The sequence below is a fragment of the Nicotiana tomentosiformis genome, chromosome 2, assembly GCF_000390325.3.
Source record: "Nicotiana tomentosiformis chromosome 2, ASM39032v3, whole genome shotgun sequence".
NCBI classification, from domain to species: Eukaryota; Viridiplantae; Streptophyta; class Magnoliopsida; order Solanales; family Solanaceae; genus Nicotiana; species Nicotiana tomentosiformis.
In genome coordinates this window covers 100362359-100381533 of record NC_090813.1, presented here as the reverse complement: position 1 = coordinate 100381533, position 19175 = coordinate 100362359, and the positions used below count along the sequence as shown (strand labels likewise).

At 36.0% G+C, this 19175-nt stretch overlaps 2 protein-coding genes across 3 annotated transcripts; both read right to left on the bottom strand.

The window, feature by feature from the left end:
- Positions 1 to 9463: 9463 nt before the first annotated feature.
- LOC104104115 (NAC domain-containing protein 83-like) lies at positions 9464 to 10748 on the bottom strand. Of its 2 annotated transcripts, none has more exons than XM_009612122.4 (3): positions 10373 to 10748; positions 9922 to 10217; positions 9464 to 9840 (listed from the first exon to the last, which is right to left on the bottom strand). In XM_009612122.4, exons 1-3 carry the CDS (start codon positions 10572 to 10574, stop codon positions 9661 to 9663), a joined length of 678 nt encoding a protein of 225 aa, XP_009610417.1. In that variant the 5' UTR covers positions 10575 to 10748; the 3' UTR covers positions 9464 to 9660. The 2 variants fall into 2 exon arrangements, with proteins under 2 accessions (XP_009610417.1, XP_009610416.1); XM_009612121.4 differs by having other exon boundaries at positions 9922 to 10220; positions 10373 to 10693.
- Positions 10749 to 16250: 5502 nt separating this feature from the next.
- LOC104104116 (glycerophosphodiester phosphodiesterase GDPD1, chloroplastic) lies at positions 16251 to 18838 on the bottom strand. Its single transcript, XM_009612123.4, has 6 exons — positions 18620 to 18838; positions 18353 to 18534; positions 17693 to 17752; positions 17225 to 17602; positions 16929 to 17125; positions 16251 to 16827 (listed from the first exon to the last, which is right to left on the bottom strand). Exons 1-6 carry the CDS (start codon positions 18714 to 18716, stop codon positions 16602 to 16604), a joined length of 1140 nt encoding a protein of 379 aa, XP_009610418.1. The 5' UTR covers positions 18717 to 18838; the 3' UTR covers positions 16251 to 16601.
- Between the last annotated feature and the right edge of the window lie 337 nt (positions 18839 to 19175).

Sequence of the window (19175 nt, the reverse complement as noted above, 5' to 3'; positions counted from 1 at the left end):
GAGAGATATGCTCGTCTAAAGTTTGGTCTTGTGCGTACTCATTTGGAACTTTAGTCTATTATGTAATTTCCAAGTTGGCTTAGACTTAGGGCTCTCCTTAGTCCCCACATCACTTATAATATGCCTCGTATACTTATTATCATATCCAAATTAATATCCACCATATTAATAGTCCTAGTCTGCATAAGAAATAATATAATTAGCACACATCAACTTTCTTAAATGCGCTTAAGTATTTCAAAAACAATTTCGGGGTGCTACAGTAAGATCTCTGATGAATATAATTTTTCTTGTCTCTGGACACCATAAGCGGTATCCTTTGACTCTAGAAGTAATCCCCATAAATATACCTTTCTTTACTCTCGGATCTAATTTTGACTCTTTCATATGATTGTATGCAATTGAGCCAAATACATGCAAAAAATTATAATCTTCAGCAGGTTATCCATACCATTTTTCAAATGGTGTCTTGCCACCAATAGAGGAAGATGGTAGACAATTAATAAGGTGGTATGCATATGGTATTGCCTCAGCACAAAATTCTTTGCCCAAGCCAGTATTGGACAGCATACACCGAACTTTCTCCAGCAAAGCCCGGTTCATACGTTCTGCCACTCTATTCTGTTGTGGTGTATTTCTGATTGTGAAATGTCTCAAAATGCCATCATCTTCACAAATATTATTGTAAATATCATTTTCTGTATTCTCCACTGTTATCAGTGCGAAGACACTTTATCTTTCTACATGTTTGAGTCTCTATCATCGCCTTCCATTTAAGAAAAATTCTCAGCCCCTCATCTTTGATTTTAATAGTATATACCCACACTCTTCGGGAAAAGTCATCAATAAAGGTTACAAAATAGTGTTTCCCACCTAATGAAGGTGTTTTTGAAGCACCCCAAATATGAGAATGAACATAATCCAAAATACCTTTAGTATTATGGACTGTTGTTCTAAATTTAACCCTTGTCTGTTTCCCCTTGACACAATACTCACAAAACTCCAAATTGCAAGTCTTTACTCCTTTTAACAATCCGTGATCTCATAAAATTTTCAAGAATTTTTCTCAAGCATGTCCCAAGTGCATGTGCCATAGCTTGGTTACTTCTGCCTCCTTGTCATCACTGGATGTCACTGTCGCTGTCCCAATAATTATACTATCGTGATAGTGGTACATGTTATTATTTTTCTGAATTCCCTTCATTGCCACTAGTGCTCCGAAGCATATTGTCATTACCCCATTTTCTACGACGACTTTGAGCCCCTTTGACTCTAAGGCTCCTATAGAAATGAGATTTTTTTTCAATTCCGGTACGTATCGAACATCTGTTAATATTCTGATCAATCCATCATGGTTTCTTAATTGGATTGAACCAATACCATATGCGGTAAGGGGATTGTTATTTACGGTGTGAATAACTCCACATTGTCCTTCTTGAAAATTAACAAACCAGTCCATGTTGGGACACATATGATAGTTACAAGCTGAATCCATCAGCCATATGTCAGATGGTTTGAATGGCTCAGTAGTAACTAGTAAGAAATCAGAATCATCATAATCAGCTACATTTGAATCTATGACAGCCTTTCCATTGTTAGTTTTGGCCTTGTTTTTTAACTTTGGACAGTCTTTCTTCCAGTGCCTCTTTTCTCGACAAAAAGCGCATTCATCTTTACTGGGTTTTGATCTTGACTTTGATCTTCCTTTCTTCGTTCTCATCTGGTTTTGAGAACGACCTATCACAACCAGTGCTTCTCCTTCTCCACACTTTTGCTTTTCTCTCTTTCGTTGTTCATAGTTGTACAAGGCAGAACAAACTTCTTTGAGAGACACTTCATCATTCCCATGAAGTAGAGTAGTTTCGAGGTTCTCGTACTTATCGGGAAGTGAACTTAATAACATTACAGCCATATCTCCATCACTAAAAGTCACGTCTATATTCTGCAAATCTGTCGCCAACTTATTAAAGTTGGTGATATGATCATTCATTGTAGTACCAGGAATATATGTAAAGTGTAACCGTCTTTTTTTCATGTAAAATTTATTTTGACTGTTTTTCTTCAAGAATTTATCCTCCAATGCATTCCACAATTTACTTTCAGAAGTTTCTTTTGTGTATGGATACTTCTGTTCTCTTGCGAGGTAAGATCGAATAGTACCACAAGCAATACGGTTGATAATCTTCCAATCTCCTTCTCCGTTTTTATCTGGTTTCTTTTCTTCTATGGCAATATCTAGTCCTTCTTTAAAAAGGACATCAAGAACCTTAGCTTGCTACATCCCGAAATGTCCTGACCCGTAAAAAATTTCAACTGCAAATTTCGCATGTGACATAATTCTTATCATAAGCAAAGATGCCAACGACGTATTACTAACACCCGATGTGGACTCTTCATTTTATTATCTCCCTTTTTTTTTACATATACTATTTATTTGCTGACAGTACAGAACACCAAAGTAATTCTTTTCTGATGTAAAGTTCAGACTATGCTACAACCACAGTGCATACTAAGATAGAACATTGGCTCTGATATCAATTGTTGTGAAAGCCGAATATATAGAGTGATTAAATCATATCTACTATATCTAAAGGTAGCTTATAAATAGTAAATGAGACAATAATAAAAAGAACACCAGAAATTAATGAGGTTCGATAAAATTTAATTTTTGCCTAGTTCTCGGACATAATCAACTCAAACTTTATTTCACTCCAAAAATACAAGTGAAATACTACAAGAGAGAAAGAAGATTCAAATGCCTTAAGAGATAAGAAGGCAAGTGAGAGATGTTTACAAATGAACAAAACCCTTGCTATTTATAGAAGGAAAATGATCTTAATAATGTCATGCATGGCATCACATTAATAGCCTGTTTGGCCAAGCTAGAAAATCTGCTTATTTTGAGAAGTATTTTTTTCAAAAGTGCGAAAATAGTACTTTTGGAGAAAAAACAGTTTGTGTTTGACTAATCAATTTGAAAAGCACTTTTGAACAATAATTTGTGTTTGGCCAAACTTTTCGAAAAGTGCTTTTAAGTGTCAAATTATAAATAAGGACATGAAGAAATTTGCTTAATAGTTAATATTATATAAGTAGATAAATAATTATAAATATTTATTATTAAAGATAATAATTGAGTTTTTTTATTTTATTTAAGTAAAATATAAAAATAAAATTGAAAAGTACTTTATTCTTTCAAGATAATTTAAATATATCAAAAAGTCATTAAATAAATATGAAAGTTCATCCCAAAAGTCATTTTATATTACTTAATAGTTTAAACTAAGTAAGGTTATTTTGGTATAAATAATATTTTGCAAAGGGTATTTTTGGTAGGAAGAAAAGTCAAAATTACTTGTGCTTCTGCTTCCGAGAAGAAGCTACTTTTTTCTGCTTCTGCTTCTAGCCAAAAGCATTTTTTTCCCAAAAAAATCATGACCAAACACCTCAAATTAAGGAAAAAAAGTACTTTTAAAAAAAAAAAAAAAAACACTTTTGATTTGGAGAGAAGCTTGGCCAAACAGGCTATAAGTATGATCATGCAATATAAATGCATTAAAAAATTCATCTACCAATTTTTTCCTAAAATGAGGTTTCAAATATTCATAGTAGTTGATATTAATTTTGTCAAATTCAACACATTCCAGAGTTCAACATTAAACACATGAATGAGTTTGCTAGTACTTCTCATTGTCTACTTTTAGTACTGCATAGGCCTACTATACTAGTTTCAACCTATTAACTACTCTACTATCATTATCTTCTGTTTTTTGGCCTAGCTAGTTATCTAGCCAATTCAGAAACTTGCCAAGAATTCACACGTCTGAAAAAAAAAGCTGTAAATAATAAGGTGTGGTATTTTGAGAGTAAATGAGGAAACAAACAAATGTAACCCAAAATCTTTCTTCTTTCTTCTCTATTGCAGTGCAGATTTGGAGTTTTCTTTTTCCCGTTACTTTGTCCTTTCAGCTTTGAGCAGACACGTTGACCGGCTCAAAGTGCTGAATTCTGATCCATCTGTAATTGTCTTTATTGTATTTGTAACTGTAATAAATGCCACTTCTCACAAGTTACGACAACCAATTAATTAACTTATTGCACTCTATTGAGAGAGACTCGTTTGTCTACCACGAGCACGAAACTAAAATATAATTTTTTGGACTCAAAGAATCAAAATATGTGGAAAAAAAATTGGTGATTATAATATATATAACGTCCTTTTATAAGGCGCTATATCTTAACGGCCGTTTGCCCAGTTAAGTATAGCGCCCTTTTTTAAGGCGTTATATTTGAACTCAAACGGGCGGGAAGGTATAGCGTCCTCACTTAAGGCGCTATAGTATAACGCCCTTACCTAAGGCGCTATACTTATATAAATAATCGTCCCTTCCCCTTCAGCTTTTTCAGGTCGACAAGACAATACACATAACGTGGTATTTTATCGCGCTATGTTTCGCGTGATAATGATTCTTTCGAGTATAAAACAACTTGTTAAACTAAACCAAGTCATATGTATTTCAAAAACCTTTTGAATAAACATTACAATAACCATTTAAAAATGCCATTAACATTTAACAAGTGGTTCAAAAAGAGGCAAAAGAATGAAGGTAGTTCAACAGATCCCCATGGAACATGTCTTAACACTATCGATCCCTACCTTGAAAAAAATATGCTAGGTTGCTACACTAACTTGGTTGATGACAAGTGGTATGATGTTCTGCGTACCTTGGAAAATAATCCTATCAATATACACACTGATCTCAAAGTTGCAGGGCACATTATTGAGGGCGGAGCGCATTCTACAAAGACTGAAGGTATGCGAATTTGGGGCGAAAAACTATAATGGGTTCCCCTTTACTTAAAACGGTGTGATTACGAAGTACTATGTCGCTGACATGGGTTTGTTGTGCCACAAACACTGTCTGTAACCTTCCAAACAAACACACACAAAGATGAACCAGAAGTGATTCGACATTTGATGAAGGAGATTCTAGAGATGGAAAAGGTACTAGCTGTTCATCATGTAATAGATGATCTTAACTTCCTGGGAGGAACGAAGGCTCAGTACTGGAATTTATTAGAAAATGATAAAATACATAGAGACAATGATTATACTGTTTTCCCAACAGTTGTCGAGGGGGAAGGAATACCTAAGTTTCTACCATAGACGTTGGACGTAGCAGTCCCATATTGTTGTAGAAATTAAGCAAGTGATCTTCTTGATGATAGCAATGAAATACGAGAAATGTGTGTCAACTGGGCCTAGATTATGATGCCCTCGGTCCCGAATGGTACGTACACGATGTTGACGGAGAAGATGGAGACAGTGACAATGAAATAGTGCCAGACAACGACGATAATGGCGAATGACAATTTTTTTTTCTTGGGGTGTATGTTAAATTATTGTACTGAAGTATTAATGCTAAATATCAATAAGACTTAACCCCAATAGAAACACAATTTTATTTCATACATTCTGCAAGATGAACATGTACATACACTTATTATAACAAATTATTGAAATACAACACTATGGGTATCCTTGATAATTGGGAACATTACATGAACTTCCACTGGGAGCTGAATTACTACCGCTACCCAAACCAGCTGAAGGGCATATATGACGGTCGTGTCCTGTTTGCGAGCATATGCCACATTTACGCGCATAAACGGTATCACCAACATCCATTTGGTTTCGTATACGCGTTCTTTTTTGCACTTGTCGTTGACGCAAATACTCCTTGTTACACACCATTTTAAATGGTTTCGGCGGCCAATAATGCTCAGCACCCACTGGCTGCAACTGTCCACTATAGGTGTTTAAGTATGCAGCAATACTATATTCTTTATCAACGTAGCTGGTTGTCGCGAAACCTGTATGTTGAAAGCACTTCATGGAATGTGAGCACGACATGTGGTAGATGGACATTTCCCACAAGAGCATAACCTTCTGGCTTCATCTACGGTGTGTGTACTATTCCCCCGATTTTGATGGATAGCAGTGCGAACTTCAAAAATATTTCGCTCGTTGCAATACTGTAAATATGAATGCCAATGTGCTCGCCTCCTGTATTTCTCAGATTTTTTCATTGGTATTGGCATAAATTCAACACCCTTTTTCCATCAATGATGATGCACCTCTAGTCCTTTCAACAAACCTCTCCGCCATCTGCTTGAATGACATCCGCACCATGGCAGTGACAGACAATCCACGTGCAGACTTCAATAACCCGTTGAAAGATTCTGACACATTTGTAGTCAGAATTTCCCATCTCCTCCCACCATCCGCATGCAAAGTCCACTTGTCAAGCTCATGTCGCATCAACCAAAGATAGGCTCCTTGGTCTTCCTGCCTGATCGATTTCATGCGCCTCCTGAATTTACACTCTTAGTGATCTGTTGCATCCATCTACATTAAATCATGCAAATCCTTGTTGGGATGTGCCTTCTGAAAATTGGCCTTCAGGTGCCTCACACAGTAACGGTGGTAGGCATACGGTTCCTACCATGCAAGCAAATTCTGTACAGAACTTAAAATACCGCCATGCCTATAAGATATTAGACAAATACCTGAACATTGTCTAACAATGTGCTCCTTCAAGTGGTTCAAAAATAGTGTTCACGTCTCTTGGCTTTCATTGGCACAAATAGCAAAAGTTAGGGGAAATATACTTCCATTACCATCTACTGCAATGGCGATCAACAACTTAATATTATACTTTCCATATACATGAGTGCCGTCTATGGATATTATCGGCCGACAATGCACAAAATCATCAATTGTTGATTTAAATGCCCAGAACACATATCTGAATATATGTTCTGGTATTCTCGAACTCCGCTCAAGCTTCCATTCAACATCAGTCCCGAGGTTAAAGTGTTGCAATGCGGCCATGTACCTGGGTAGAGATGCAAAGGACTTATCCCAGCTACCATAAACCATTTCAAACGCACGTTTGTGCCCGAGAAATACCTTTCTTTTGGTAATGGAACACCCATATTCCTGATGGACAGATGTTATACACTCTTTGATCTTGTACCTTATGGACGCTTCAATGTGTGGAATCAAGACAAGAGAAATTAAGTCAACATTCAAGTTAAAATGATTTCAACTGAATGTGTCTATTTCACAATTGTGGGTGCCAATATATTTACCCACAACCCACATATTTGCTTTCTTCTTCCTCGCACGCAGCATCCAATTATAACCCGTAAACCATCTACGGCAAATAACCTTGTATACATCCGGAGATGACTCTGCTACCGTGATCTCACGACACTCTTTTACGCTGTACATTCGCACCGCCCTGCTTAGGCGCGCTTTATCAGGAAAAAGTATGCCCTTTGACAACACCGTTGCTCTAGATTCATCCTACATTGGTGTCCGAATTTAGTCAATATCCCTTGTGAGGGCATCCACATCCGACATACTTGACAAATGATCAAGGTAGGGAATCTCCCTTGAATGAAACGGCACGTGGGACTCGTACGCTCTTGGTCTAACGGGAGGTGGAGCATGCTCTCTCGTCAAATCAGGTTCAACATTCTCTTCCTCCTCATCATCACCCTTATCAGGGAAAGGTGTGTCATCTCCAGACTCATCGGCATTGTTGTCATAATCACTATTCTCTTTCTGACTCTGCGCATCTGCCAAATCCCGATTAAATATGTCGTCTTCGGGCAATTGAGTAAGGACAAGACCTTCAAGTTGCTCGTTTTCACTGCACAACCAACAAACTAATGAGTTACTCAAATTGATCCAAACTTTACATAAAGCTTTATCACTTCACTTACAAATCATAATGTGTTGATATCCTATGATGGACATTATCCTATTGGTGATGACTCCCGGATGGACCACCATGATCCAACACACCAAAATTAGGCATATTCCAACTGGGCGTTGGTTCATAACTTGTAAAATTCATATCTGACTGGTACCCCCTGTGGAATATATGAGTGTTAATACAAATTCAATACATCAAAAATAAACATCGTAACACAAAGGAAAAATGAAGTTTACCACTCGGCTTATGGATTATGTAAACTAGGGGAGAAATTATTTCCTCGCTCTTCATTCGCCCATGGAGATAAGTTTAGATCAGGCCAAGCTCTTTCACCCGGAACCTGTTCGGCTAAAACTGCTCCAAAATAACCACCCGATGACTGAGGAATATCCCTACTTTGCGCAATCTCATTATTGCGAACGTCTTCAGCCTTGACGTACATTTTCAACATTTTTATCACAAGAAAATTCCGGTATTCATCTGGAGTCTTCAAAAAATCTCTCATAGTTTCATTGTCTTCGATGTTAAACTCAGCATAACAAGCAACCCCTTGCGAAGTGACAGAATACAGATATCTTCCGGTTACTTTAATATTCACTGAACGTTTGCTCACACTCATTTTTTTACATAACAACAATACCAATGTATCGTACTCCATTGTAAGTGACAACTTAACATGACACTGTGGAGATAAAATATAGCTTACTGAGTTATTCGCCACCACAACCTCACCCCCAAATATAATGAAACCCTAATTTTTCGCTCTTTAGATATTATGACAAAATGCAAAATAACTTAACGAAGAAATATTTCAGAAGATTTGAGAATATTTATGGATGAATTTTTACAAAATCTTTAACCTCTTTAAATAAGGCAAAAACCAGTCAGGGGGTACAATTATTTGAGGTATAGCGCCTTAAATATGGACGCTATACCCAGTTAAATTATTGTTATATCAGTTAAGCCCAGAAGAATCATTGGCGAGCCACATAATATATATAGCGCGGTAAGTTAGGACGTTATATATATAACGCCTTAAAAAAGGGTGCTATGCTTAACTAGGTAAACGGCCTTTAAGGTATAACGCCTTATAAAAGGGCATTATATATATTATGATCACCAGTTTTTTTCTCCACATTTTAATTTTTTAAGTCCAAAAGAACCATATTTTGGTTCCATCTGACTACCGCTCTGTCTTCTGGAGAGTCGAGAATAGTGCTACTATTATGTTTGTATGATATTTGACTTTCCTGTCCGTGTCTGACTTATCAAAATGGGTGACAATGGGAATCTTGAGCTGTTAAATAATACAGAATTGGCTTGTTATAGTTCTCAACTACTTTAATATTAATATAAGTATTCCCACTTCTCAATAATTGCTTTTAACTCGAGATGACGAAATAATCATCTTAATCCCTTTTATTCTTAAAATTAATCTAAATCCCAAGTGAAAGTCGCTATTTAATTAGATAGGAAAACGCAGAAATAACAAATATTCTTAACATTAATCTAAATTTCGTTCATTAGCTAGCTTTTGATATACTGGTCTCAATTTGCAAAGTAAGATGTCCCTACGTGCCTAACTGATGTCATTTTTCTAAAATAGTGCTCCAATCGTGTAACAGCCATACAAGAAGAACCGAAATCAAATAGATGGAGTATAAGACAACGCCAAGTGCTGCCAATTTTCTCTTTGTTGTTACTCGAAAATAAAAACTAAAGCAAGCTTTTGTGGATGCTCACTACTGAGCTGGCCCAAGAAAAAAACAAAAGATAGAATCTGAAGTATCAAGTGGTTGCTTAGCTTCTTGATCTAATTCCAGTAATTGATTAGAGGAGATGTAAGTGACTGCTGATTTTGAAGAGGAAGAGCCTAAATGAGAACTTCCTTGTCTTTTAACACTTCATTAAAAGGCCTCTTTCGGGTATTTGTCTTGATCTTACATTGCTCAGCAAAACCATTAGACTTAGTCCTCACATTCTTGGAAATTAGTAATTTCTTCTGGTATATGCGAAAGATGCTCCAATCTCCTACTTGCATCATGTTAACATTCTGCATATCGACGAACTAAGTTAAGTTTATATGTAAATAACACAGATATGGGATCGAACATAGGAAATGTCACGTTCATACCTGATCAGAGGGGGAAATTGTGACAAGGGAATATTGGTGCATAATCCAACGAGTTGTTAAATATCCAGAACGCGTTGCTTGGTAAAATCGAAGGGCTTTTTTCATCCCAAGAAGTAGCCGCTGTTGTTGTTGGTCACTTATTGCAGAACCCGAAATTGGAACCACAATTAACTGGCCTTGGCCAACGGCTTTCCAATAACCAGAACAATCCTTGCCACTGATCAATCTGCTGCACCCCTTGCTGTTTATATCTCCATTTGCTTTGCTGAAGAAATACCTCTTCTCCCTCAAGTCCCCTGCTATAAATTGTTATTCACTAATAAGTTTTTGCTACATAAAAAAACCGACAATGACATCTACTGGAAGTACATATAACATAGGATACGCATAACTAAAGTTGAAAAAAAGACTAATCTTGTTCAAGAATTAGCAGGGTGACTTATTAATTTACCAGGCAAGTCAGAGGGAAAGGAGTCGAAAATATCCAGTATTTCAGGGATGATTAAGGCAGGCAAAGGCATAGAAAAGATCTTTCTACTCAAGTAGTGAGCCAATAGCTCTTCATCAGTGGGACGAAACCTAAATCCAATGGGCAGATTTAAGCTCCTAACTGTGCCCCCTCCACGTTTTGCACCGTCCTTCTGCTCCTCCATATCTGGTTTGAAATTTTTTCTCTTAAGCCAACGACAGCATCCTCGGCCAGCTAGAAAAATGGTAAAGGACTAGGCATTTGGGAGAGTGGGAAGGTTTGTCTTATGTATGTCTTAAGGAAGTAGAAAAGAAACAAAGTTGAAAGTTGACAAACACGGATTCCATGACTAGGACCATAACTTATCATCTCCAAAATTGACTCGTTAGTAATAAGTAGACAGTGGGAAACGTGTAATAAAACACACCAAGCCCCAATTAAAGAGTTCAACTTTCACCAGCCATCCCCCCAAAGTATTGTGTCATGTGCTCTACTCAGATTCCCCTCCTCTCAATAAGGAAAATGGTAATAAATTATTCAATAATCTGGTAGGTAGTGTGTACCCTCATGCCATTAAAAGTTTGATTAAAATATAAATTAATTCAAACTTCAAAGGTAGTTCCTCAATGGAGCTTCCATTTGTTAGGGCCGTTTCTCAATGTAAAGCCCTGCTCAACTTCAAAAGGCTAAAGCCAAACATTCCTAAAGCCTTCTTTTGTAGTAGTTTGTAATCTTGTTACGAACCATTGCACTATGAATTCACAGATCCAGTATTACATTTACAACCTATTGTTGTTTATAAAAGTACATTATTTTTCCTGATAAAAGTAAATAATTTGATATTTCACAGATTTGTTAAATTACATCATTCCTCCAATAGTATAGCCGGAAATACAAATTACATAGGGACATCACCGACACTTTTGACAAGTTTACATTCAGCTCAAGGATAATTTTTGATCAGTTTCAGTTCAAATTGCTCTGCGATTGACTACTATCATATGATGCCAAATAATTTTCTTTCTTTCCGTTCCTTAAGGGTAAAATAACAACCATCTCCCCTCTACTTTCGTCGGTTGAAATGTCACATATAGCTCGCTATCGACATCCATTTATCCTAAGTTACATTAGTGTTCCCTTATTCTTGCTTTCTCGTGAAGGTAGATACGTCATTTGAAAATAAAGAATACGATGCACGGGGAGAATTTATTTTGCTACTCTGTGATTTTACAGCCGTACCCATTGTAACATGTAGATTCCTCTTTCATGATTTCTAGAAAATTTCAGGCCGATGTTCCCTTTTTTATTTTTAAGTTCCAAAATTTTTTAAACGACGATTTTATTTAGAAGAATTTCTCTTTGCAAACAAGAAAATATAAAGAAAAATACTTTTGTTATTAAATGGTACGTATAAATTAGACTGATGTCACTTAATATGTTGATTACACGTACTGAACTACCTAAAGTTAAGGTTAATACGCAAAACTTGCCCGAACGGATTCGGCTGAGAATACATATATTGATAGGTCAGATTGCGCAAAAATCCAATTCATCCATCCGGAGTTTGGCTTTTATTTTCATTTCTCTAACACACTCTCTACGAAGAGAAAAAATTAGTTTGGTAACTAAACAAATTATAAAAGATAAACAAACAAATGGAAAAGAATATTGGCAATGATAATTGCTTAACTCAATTAACCTAAGCAAACTTTAGAGATGTTCAGTCAGAATCAGTCACTGACTCAACTTGTTTTGATCCATCTAAAGTTAGCCCAATTCGTTTGTTTATTTCATTTAAATTAGTCCAATTGCCAATATTTGAGAAGATTTGGTTTTTGTGAAGGGTGGATAGATCTAGTTTGGAATTTCATTGCCAATGTTTGGTATTCTATCCTCATCAATGGCAGCAGGTAGGGGTGTTCAAACCGAACCGGAAAACCGCACCAAACCGAAAAGTCAAAACAAACCGATTAAAAAATCCAATTAGGTTTGGTTTGATTTGGTTTGGTATTGAGTAAAAAAATTCGAATCAAACCGACATATAAATATATAATTTTTATATATACTTCTAAGACTTTATATAGAATTTTCTTTAAAAAATATCTAGAAATATTTGGGATCCTCTCATGGGATGTAATATTTAATAGAACTATGAATTGCATCCATTTTTATTTATTTTAAATAATGGGTTGTATCATCACTTAAATTCTTATATCTTTTCCAAATTTAAAACGGTATTTCAAAAATTTTAAATTAAATAGATATATTACTATTTAGGTTCCATATTGATTTTTATATATAATTATTAAATTCGGTTAACCTTAATAGTATACATCAAGTTATTGTTAGACGACTAAGAAAATAACTATCACGTGCTACTAAAAAATTACTCCTATAAGAATATATTAATAGATCGTAAGTTTGTCATTTTTTCAAATCTTACTAAATATATATTCACTTATCAAAACTTTATCTATAATTTTAACAAAGTAAGATTGAAATAATACTCATGTAACAAAAAAAACTCGAGAAACCCGAAAAAACCGACAAAACCGAACCAATCCAAACCGATATAGTTGGTTTGGTTTGGTTTTGATCAAATTTGAACCAACCTGGTCCATGTACACCCCTAACAACAGGCAAGGCTTCTTTCACTCCTCTAGAGGATTAAAGCAGGGGGACCCTCTCTCCCCAGCTTTGTTTTATTTATTATTGGTGCTGAAGTATTGTCGAAGATGCTGAATCAGTTAAAGGAAAATCAACATTTCAAGTGCTTTTCTATGCCAAGACATGGACCACAAATCACTCACCTCACCTATGCAGATGATATCATTATTTTCTCAGTAGGAGATCAACCATCCTTGAACATGGTAAAACAATAGTTACTTAAATATGAAGAGTATTCAGGTCAGCTGATTAACGAAGAGAAGAGTTGTTTCTTGGTAGCCTTTAATACTTGTGCCGGTGAGGTATTAAGAATTAAAACCTTAACTGATTATAAACATAAGGAGTTCCCTATGATTTATTTGGGCTGCCCTATCTATGTGGGAAGGAAAAAGATAGCAATCTTCAATGATGTTGTTTCCAAGATCATCAAGAAGGTAGCAGGCTGGCAAGAAAAATTATTATCCGTTGGTGGTAGAGCAACACATATTAAACATGTTTTACAATCCCAACATATCCATCTACTAGCGGCATTAGAACCTCCAAAGACTACATTTAAACATATTAAGAGGTAGATTGCTAGATTTTTTTGGGGTACTTCAGTGGGTAAGCAGAATTTTCATTGGAGCTCTTGGTCTAAGATGTGCTGTCCAACTGAAGAAGGAGGCATTAGGTTCAGATGTTTGAAGGATTTCAGTGATGCTCTAGCTATGAAAAGATGGCGGAGACTTAGGATGTGCGACACCCTATGGTCCAACTTCCTCAACACTAAATATTTTAGGTTAACACATCCAATCGAGAAAGTTTGGAGGACAGGACAATCACATTGTTGGCGAAAAATGCCTTAAATAAAGGAGAAAGTTGAGGAGAACTTACTGTGGAAGATTAACGCTGGCAACTTAAGCTTTTGGTGGGATAATTGGACAGGTATGAGGGTGATAACTCATATTATCTCCTATGAGAACACTCCAAGAGGACAATATGTAAGAGATATTACTGTGGATGGCAAATGGCAGTTTGACCAATTGCATCTGCCTGAATTTCTAACAGAACATATTTTGAGTATTCGTATTGGTGATTCAAATATTTCTGATTCACCTATCTGGATGCCATCTCCTAATGGAACTTTCTCTACCGCTTCAGCCTGGGGCCTAGTAAGACATATACAAGATGCAATACCTTTATTGCATAAAGTATGGCACAATCATCTTCTCTTTAAGATGTCCTTTTTGGCTTGGAGATTGTTGAAGAAGAAGTTTCCCTTTGATGAGGTTGTGATCAAATTTAGCCTGAACTATGTTTCTAAGTATTGTTGTAGAGTTTCACAAGTCAACATAAATTTATGGCTGGTGAACTTGTAAGGGACTTGTGAAATATATTTGGGACTTTTTTGAATATCAGGTGGGAAGCTATCCCCATCAAAGGTATGTTTATTAGATGGTGGTCAATTAAGCCCAAAAATATTATACATCAAGAATTGTTGAGAATAACTCATATTGTAATTTGTTGAAAAATTCGGAAGGCAAGATGTGCATCAAGGTACAGAGATACTAGAATTTCAAGGGCTAGAATAAAGTATCAAATTCTGAACCATTTAAGACGGTCCATATCTAAACACCATTGCACCAAGGAGTGTCCTGGGCACTGGTTTGGCATCTGTGATCAAGTTCTTTCATTCTCTTATAAGATTGAATGCTTTATTGTTAAATGGATGAAACCTCTCTCCAACTAGGTAAAAATAAATACTGATGAAAGTTAGAATGGGGAAGGGGTTATGGGGGCTGGAGGTATTATTAGAGACTCTGAAGGCAATTTGATATTGGCTTTTGCATATAACATGGGAAGGGGCAGTAGCAATTTAGCAGAGGCAAAGGCAGCATGGCTCGGGTGAAGTGGTGTATTTCACGGGGTTTCCAAAATATCGTCCTTGAATGTGACTATATGGTAGTAATCAATATGATTAAAGGGAACACAAGCTTAGCATGGCAAATGCATAATATAATTTTGGATACTAAATAACTATTTCAACATGTGAATTTTGAGATCCAATATTGTTTCCGTGAAGCTAATCAAGTAGCAGATGCTCTTGCTAAATGGGGCATTGAGGAGAATGAATCCATTTTCCTCAATCCTAAAGATTTGCCCAGGTGTGCCGCTGGACCCTATTTGATAGACAAGGCTCAAATGACTTCAATAAGGCATAAGTAAAGGAGGAATGTGTTGTATAAGTTTTTTGTTTTTGGCACTGGTTTGTCTTGGATAAATTGGATGTACATGGGTACTAATCTGGTATAAGATCCTATGAGTGTTTATAACTTAGATTGTGGATCTTTGTACTTGTATATAGGGGTGGGCATATTTCGGTCAGAACTGAAGAAACCGACTGAACCAAAAATATTTTTATTTCGGTTTCGGTTATTCGTTTTTTTCGGTCGGTTTCAGTTTAAAATTTTAAAATTCAATTTTTCGGTTCGGTTGTCGGTTATTAATTTAATTGGTTTGGTTAACCGAAAAACCGAATTATTAGAGATAGATTCTTTAAGTTATATATAGGCTAAGCCCATAGGTAATAATATATACCTAATTTTGAAGTTCATCAAAGACCCAATTAAGACTTTTAACTTTAACAAAACTTACCATTTTATTCTAACTTACCGAAATTTTGAAAGAAAACCAACAAATTCGTCCGTCCAATTATTACATAGAAACAACCTAATATGATAATGTTCAAACCGAAAACCGATTAGAAATAAATCAAACTGAAATTAGAAAACCGAACCTAACTTATTTCAATTCGATTTTGGTTACTACTTTTACAAAATCAAAAACCAAATAACCAAACCAAATTTCTTCAAACCGAACCGAGTGAACGTCCACCCCTACTTGTGTATGACCCTGGTTATTATTACAGGTTTTTTTTTTTTTTTTTTTTTGTTGAACTGAGGCTAGGTTGATGCCTTCGTCTCTTATGCTGTAATTTTTGGTGAGCAATACAAGAACTATGCCTCCTAATGTTATAAATTGTATATAAAATAAAAAAGTCCAATTCAACCACTTACCGCCCTAGTGTTCATAAAGCTGTTATCAAAACAAATATTCACACTAATAGTAGCATCCTGTTGTAGTAACGGAGATGGCACTTGGCAGAGTAATATGCACATGAAATTAAGAAAATAAACAATAGGAGTAACATCTATAGATGTGGAACCTTTGCTTCTTTATCTCTGGTTCAAGGATATTGTACAATAGTCGATTACAGAGGACCCGGTATGGCCAGAAAAAATGACAGAACGAGAGGTAGTAAAGGTTACGAAGAAAAAAGGAAAAAATGAAAAAGTTGAAGGCCATACCTAAATTTCTACACTAAAGTATGACAATCCCAGAGCGAAAGGGGTGAGCACTCAATAACGCTTGTAAACAAGTTATATGGCTTAAAAACACTATCTACAATAACCAAAAGGTGGGAAATGGGGAATGTCCTTGTTGGTATTTGACTGATTTGTTTTGACACACTAGAAATACAAACATAAAGTAGTGAGCAGGCATGTTATTGTATCAATTCGGGGATAAGCTTGAGAAGAAAAGACAATTCCCTTTGTGAGAATTGAGGTCTATTTTGAACTTTCTCCTCCCCTTCAAGCAAAATCTCATCTTCAACCTCCTCAGGCTTCTTCACTAGGTTACTCACAGCCTCTGTTATTTCTTGAACCAAATCCACAATCACCCCATCTATTCCCATCAGATGTTGCATATACACAGCTTCAGGCACGTTACTGAGACACAAAAAAACAGAAAACAGTTAGTGTTCCTCCTTCACAGATCATTGATTAGTAATACTGATGAAACAACATGTGAATCAATATTGATTACTCACTTCAATTTGCCATATGTCATAAGAGAGAGCTTAGACCCTTTGATCTTGTTAACTGCTCCTGGATTCCTAAAGATTCCTTTGACTTCTGAAACAATCCCTTCAAGACCACCCTCTAAACACAGTTTAGTGGCCTCCTCCAATGAGTTCCTTCTAACATCATAGTAAATTTCTGTTCCTCCATTTGTGAGGAAAAATACCTGCAAGATTGTAATGCCAAAAGTCAAAATCAATTGAAAATAGTACTACTAATTGAAATCATAGCTTTTTCTAATCTAGTTTAATAAAATGGAACATACAGGGTAAGCAGTCTGGAGTTTCTTGACAAGCAGAGCAGCATCAGGCTGGAAACTTGAGAAGATAATTGGTCTGCCTTTAGCGTGCTCTGAGATAACATGTAAAATGGCTTGAAGAACGCGGACGAGGTAGTCTTGCTCATAAACAATGTGGTCATCAAATTTGAGTTCGATGTTGAAGCCAATAGAAGCGTTCACTTTCTCAAAGGCTTCTTTTAAGGTACACACTGAATCATCCGTTTCAACTGTCCAGCTAACAATCTTTCCATCTTTTGTTTTCCTCAGTAAAGGTTTTCCAGTGACACTCTCTTCCTTTTGAGGTCCATAGCTAAGAAATTCAGCAACCGTCAATTCGGTTACTCTTCTTTCATAGATTGTACCCTGCATAAATTACATAACTGCAACCATGAGAATCAAGCTCAAAGTACATAAAAGGAAAAGGTAAATCATAAAGAAATTGGAAGAGCTTACATTTTCTTGAGTGAGGATGAAGTTGTCGTGAAAAATGATGGGGCAATCATCCTTTGTCACCTACAAAAAACGACATTTACTTCTTTACTTTCCCGTCAAAGCCCAAGGGGCTCTTTACTCCAAGTAATCAGCAACTTTTTTCATGATACTCTTTACACATCTATTAATTTGCAATCCCAAAAGATAGCAGAGAAAAAGAGAGACAAATCAGTATCATTATAAAATATCATTGTAAATTTACTTGTGGTGAACATGGGAAAAAACATCGGGTTTAAACTAGCATATTATATTTTTTTAACCTAATTTTCATTTACGTTGCTGAATTTTTCTTAGAATTCTCGGGCAAGATCCAATTGCTAGGGTTTTGGAATTAAAGTAAATTGTCCAAAATCCCATTTACAACAGTTATTCAAATGGGCTAAAAAAGACGGACTTTTTTCCTTTTTAAAAAATTTGTCGTGACTATTACGGAGAAAATTTTATTGATTTTCGGGCTTTACGGTTTGCTACAGTAGATAGAAGGAAAAAAAACAAATATTGCACGCGGTGCGCACGAAACAAAATATTCGCCGGAAAACCCCCAAAAAAGAGAAGAAAAAAAAGGAAACAGAGAGGAAAACATTGAAAAAACAATGGGGGGAAGAGAAAGTATATTCCTACCTGAACGTCAAACTCGATAAAATCGATGGGGTAATTAGCAGCTGAATTGAATGAAAGAATTGAATTTTCCTTAACAGCCTTCATTCTCCGGTCAGAAGACTGCAACAAATTCATCCCGTTCCCTCTATGGCCAACGACTAAAAAATTCGATGGCTTGAACGATGTTCTTCCAATTTCAACCCCTGCATAAAATCAATATTCTGTCAAATTCTCTGCAAATCCACACAATGTGAAACAACTCAAAATAAAAATAGACACAAAACAAACCTTGAGAGAAGCGGGTGGAATAGAGAGCTAGAGAAGGTTTCTCAGGGACTTGATCTAAATTGGGAACATCAGAAACATGAACGGCTTTAAGAGCCATTGTATTAGAAAAAATAAAGAGAGAAAACGGGGAAGAAATTTTGGACAAAGAAAGGAGATGGAAATTGTACGAGAAGTTAGGAAAGATGTAATGTACAACAATGGTATTTAAGGAGGGTGGAATTGGAATGGGATCTCCATTGACACGAAAGAATATTCCCAATCCACAACGGGGTTATGCTTTTGGATATTCCTCTTGATCAATTCTCACGTAGATCAGACGCGTCCTCAACTGTTGAATTTCCTCCCTCTTCTCATGCTTTATGTTTTTTTAATTATTTTCCTTGGTGATCAAGACATAAATTAATATTAAAAAAAAATCAAGACTTAAATTAAGAGCAATACATTATGAAATGTACCTAAATCTGTATTAAGCCACCCATCAACTTTATCCCTCTAGTTTTGCCACGTCATGCTAACTTCATTTTTTTTAATCACATACAATAATGTAGTATTATTT

Bases quoted from the DNA above. Each gene is read 5' to 3' on its own strand.
- LOC104104115 (XM_009612121.4), bottom strand. From the start codon at position 10,574: ATGGAGGAGCAGAAGGACGGTGCAAAACGTGGAGGGGGCACAGTTAGG. The intron at 10,221-10,372 runs GTAAATTAATAA...AACAATTTATAG, and splicing joins CTTTCCCTCTGACTTGCCTG to CAGGGGACTTGAGGGAGAAG. The intron at 9,841-9,921 runs GTATGAACGTGA...GTCGATATGCAG, and splicing joins CAATTTCCCCCTCTGATCAG to AATGTTAACATGATGCAAGT.
- LOC104104116 (XM_009612123.4), bottom strand. From the start codon at position 18,716: ATGGCTCTTAAAGCCGTTCATGTTTCTGATGTTCCCAATTTAGATCAA. The intron at 17,603-17,692 runs GTAAGCTCTTCC...TAATTTATGCAG, and splicing joins TCATCCTCACTCAAGAAAAT to GGTACAATCTATGAAAGAAG. The intron at 17,126-17,224 runs GTATGTTCCATT...ACAATCTTGCAG, and splicing joins AACTCCAGACTGCTTACCCT to GTATTTTTCCTCACAAATGG.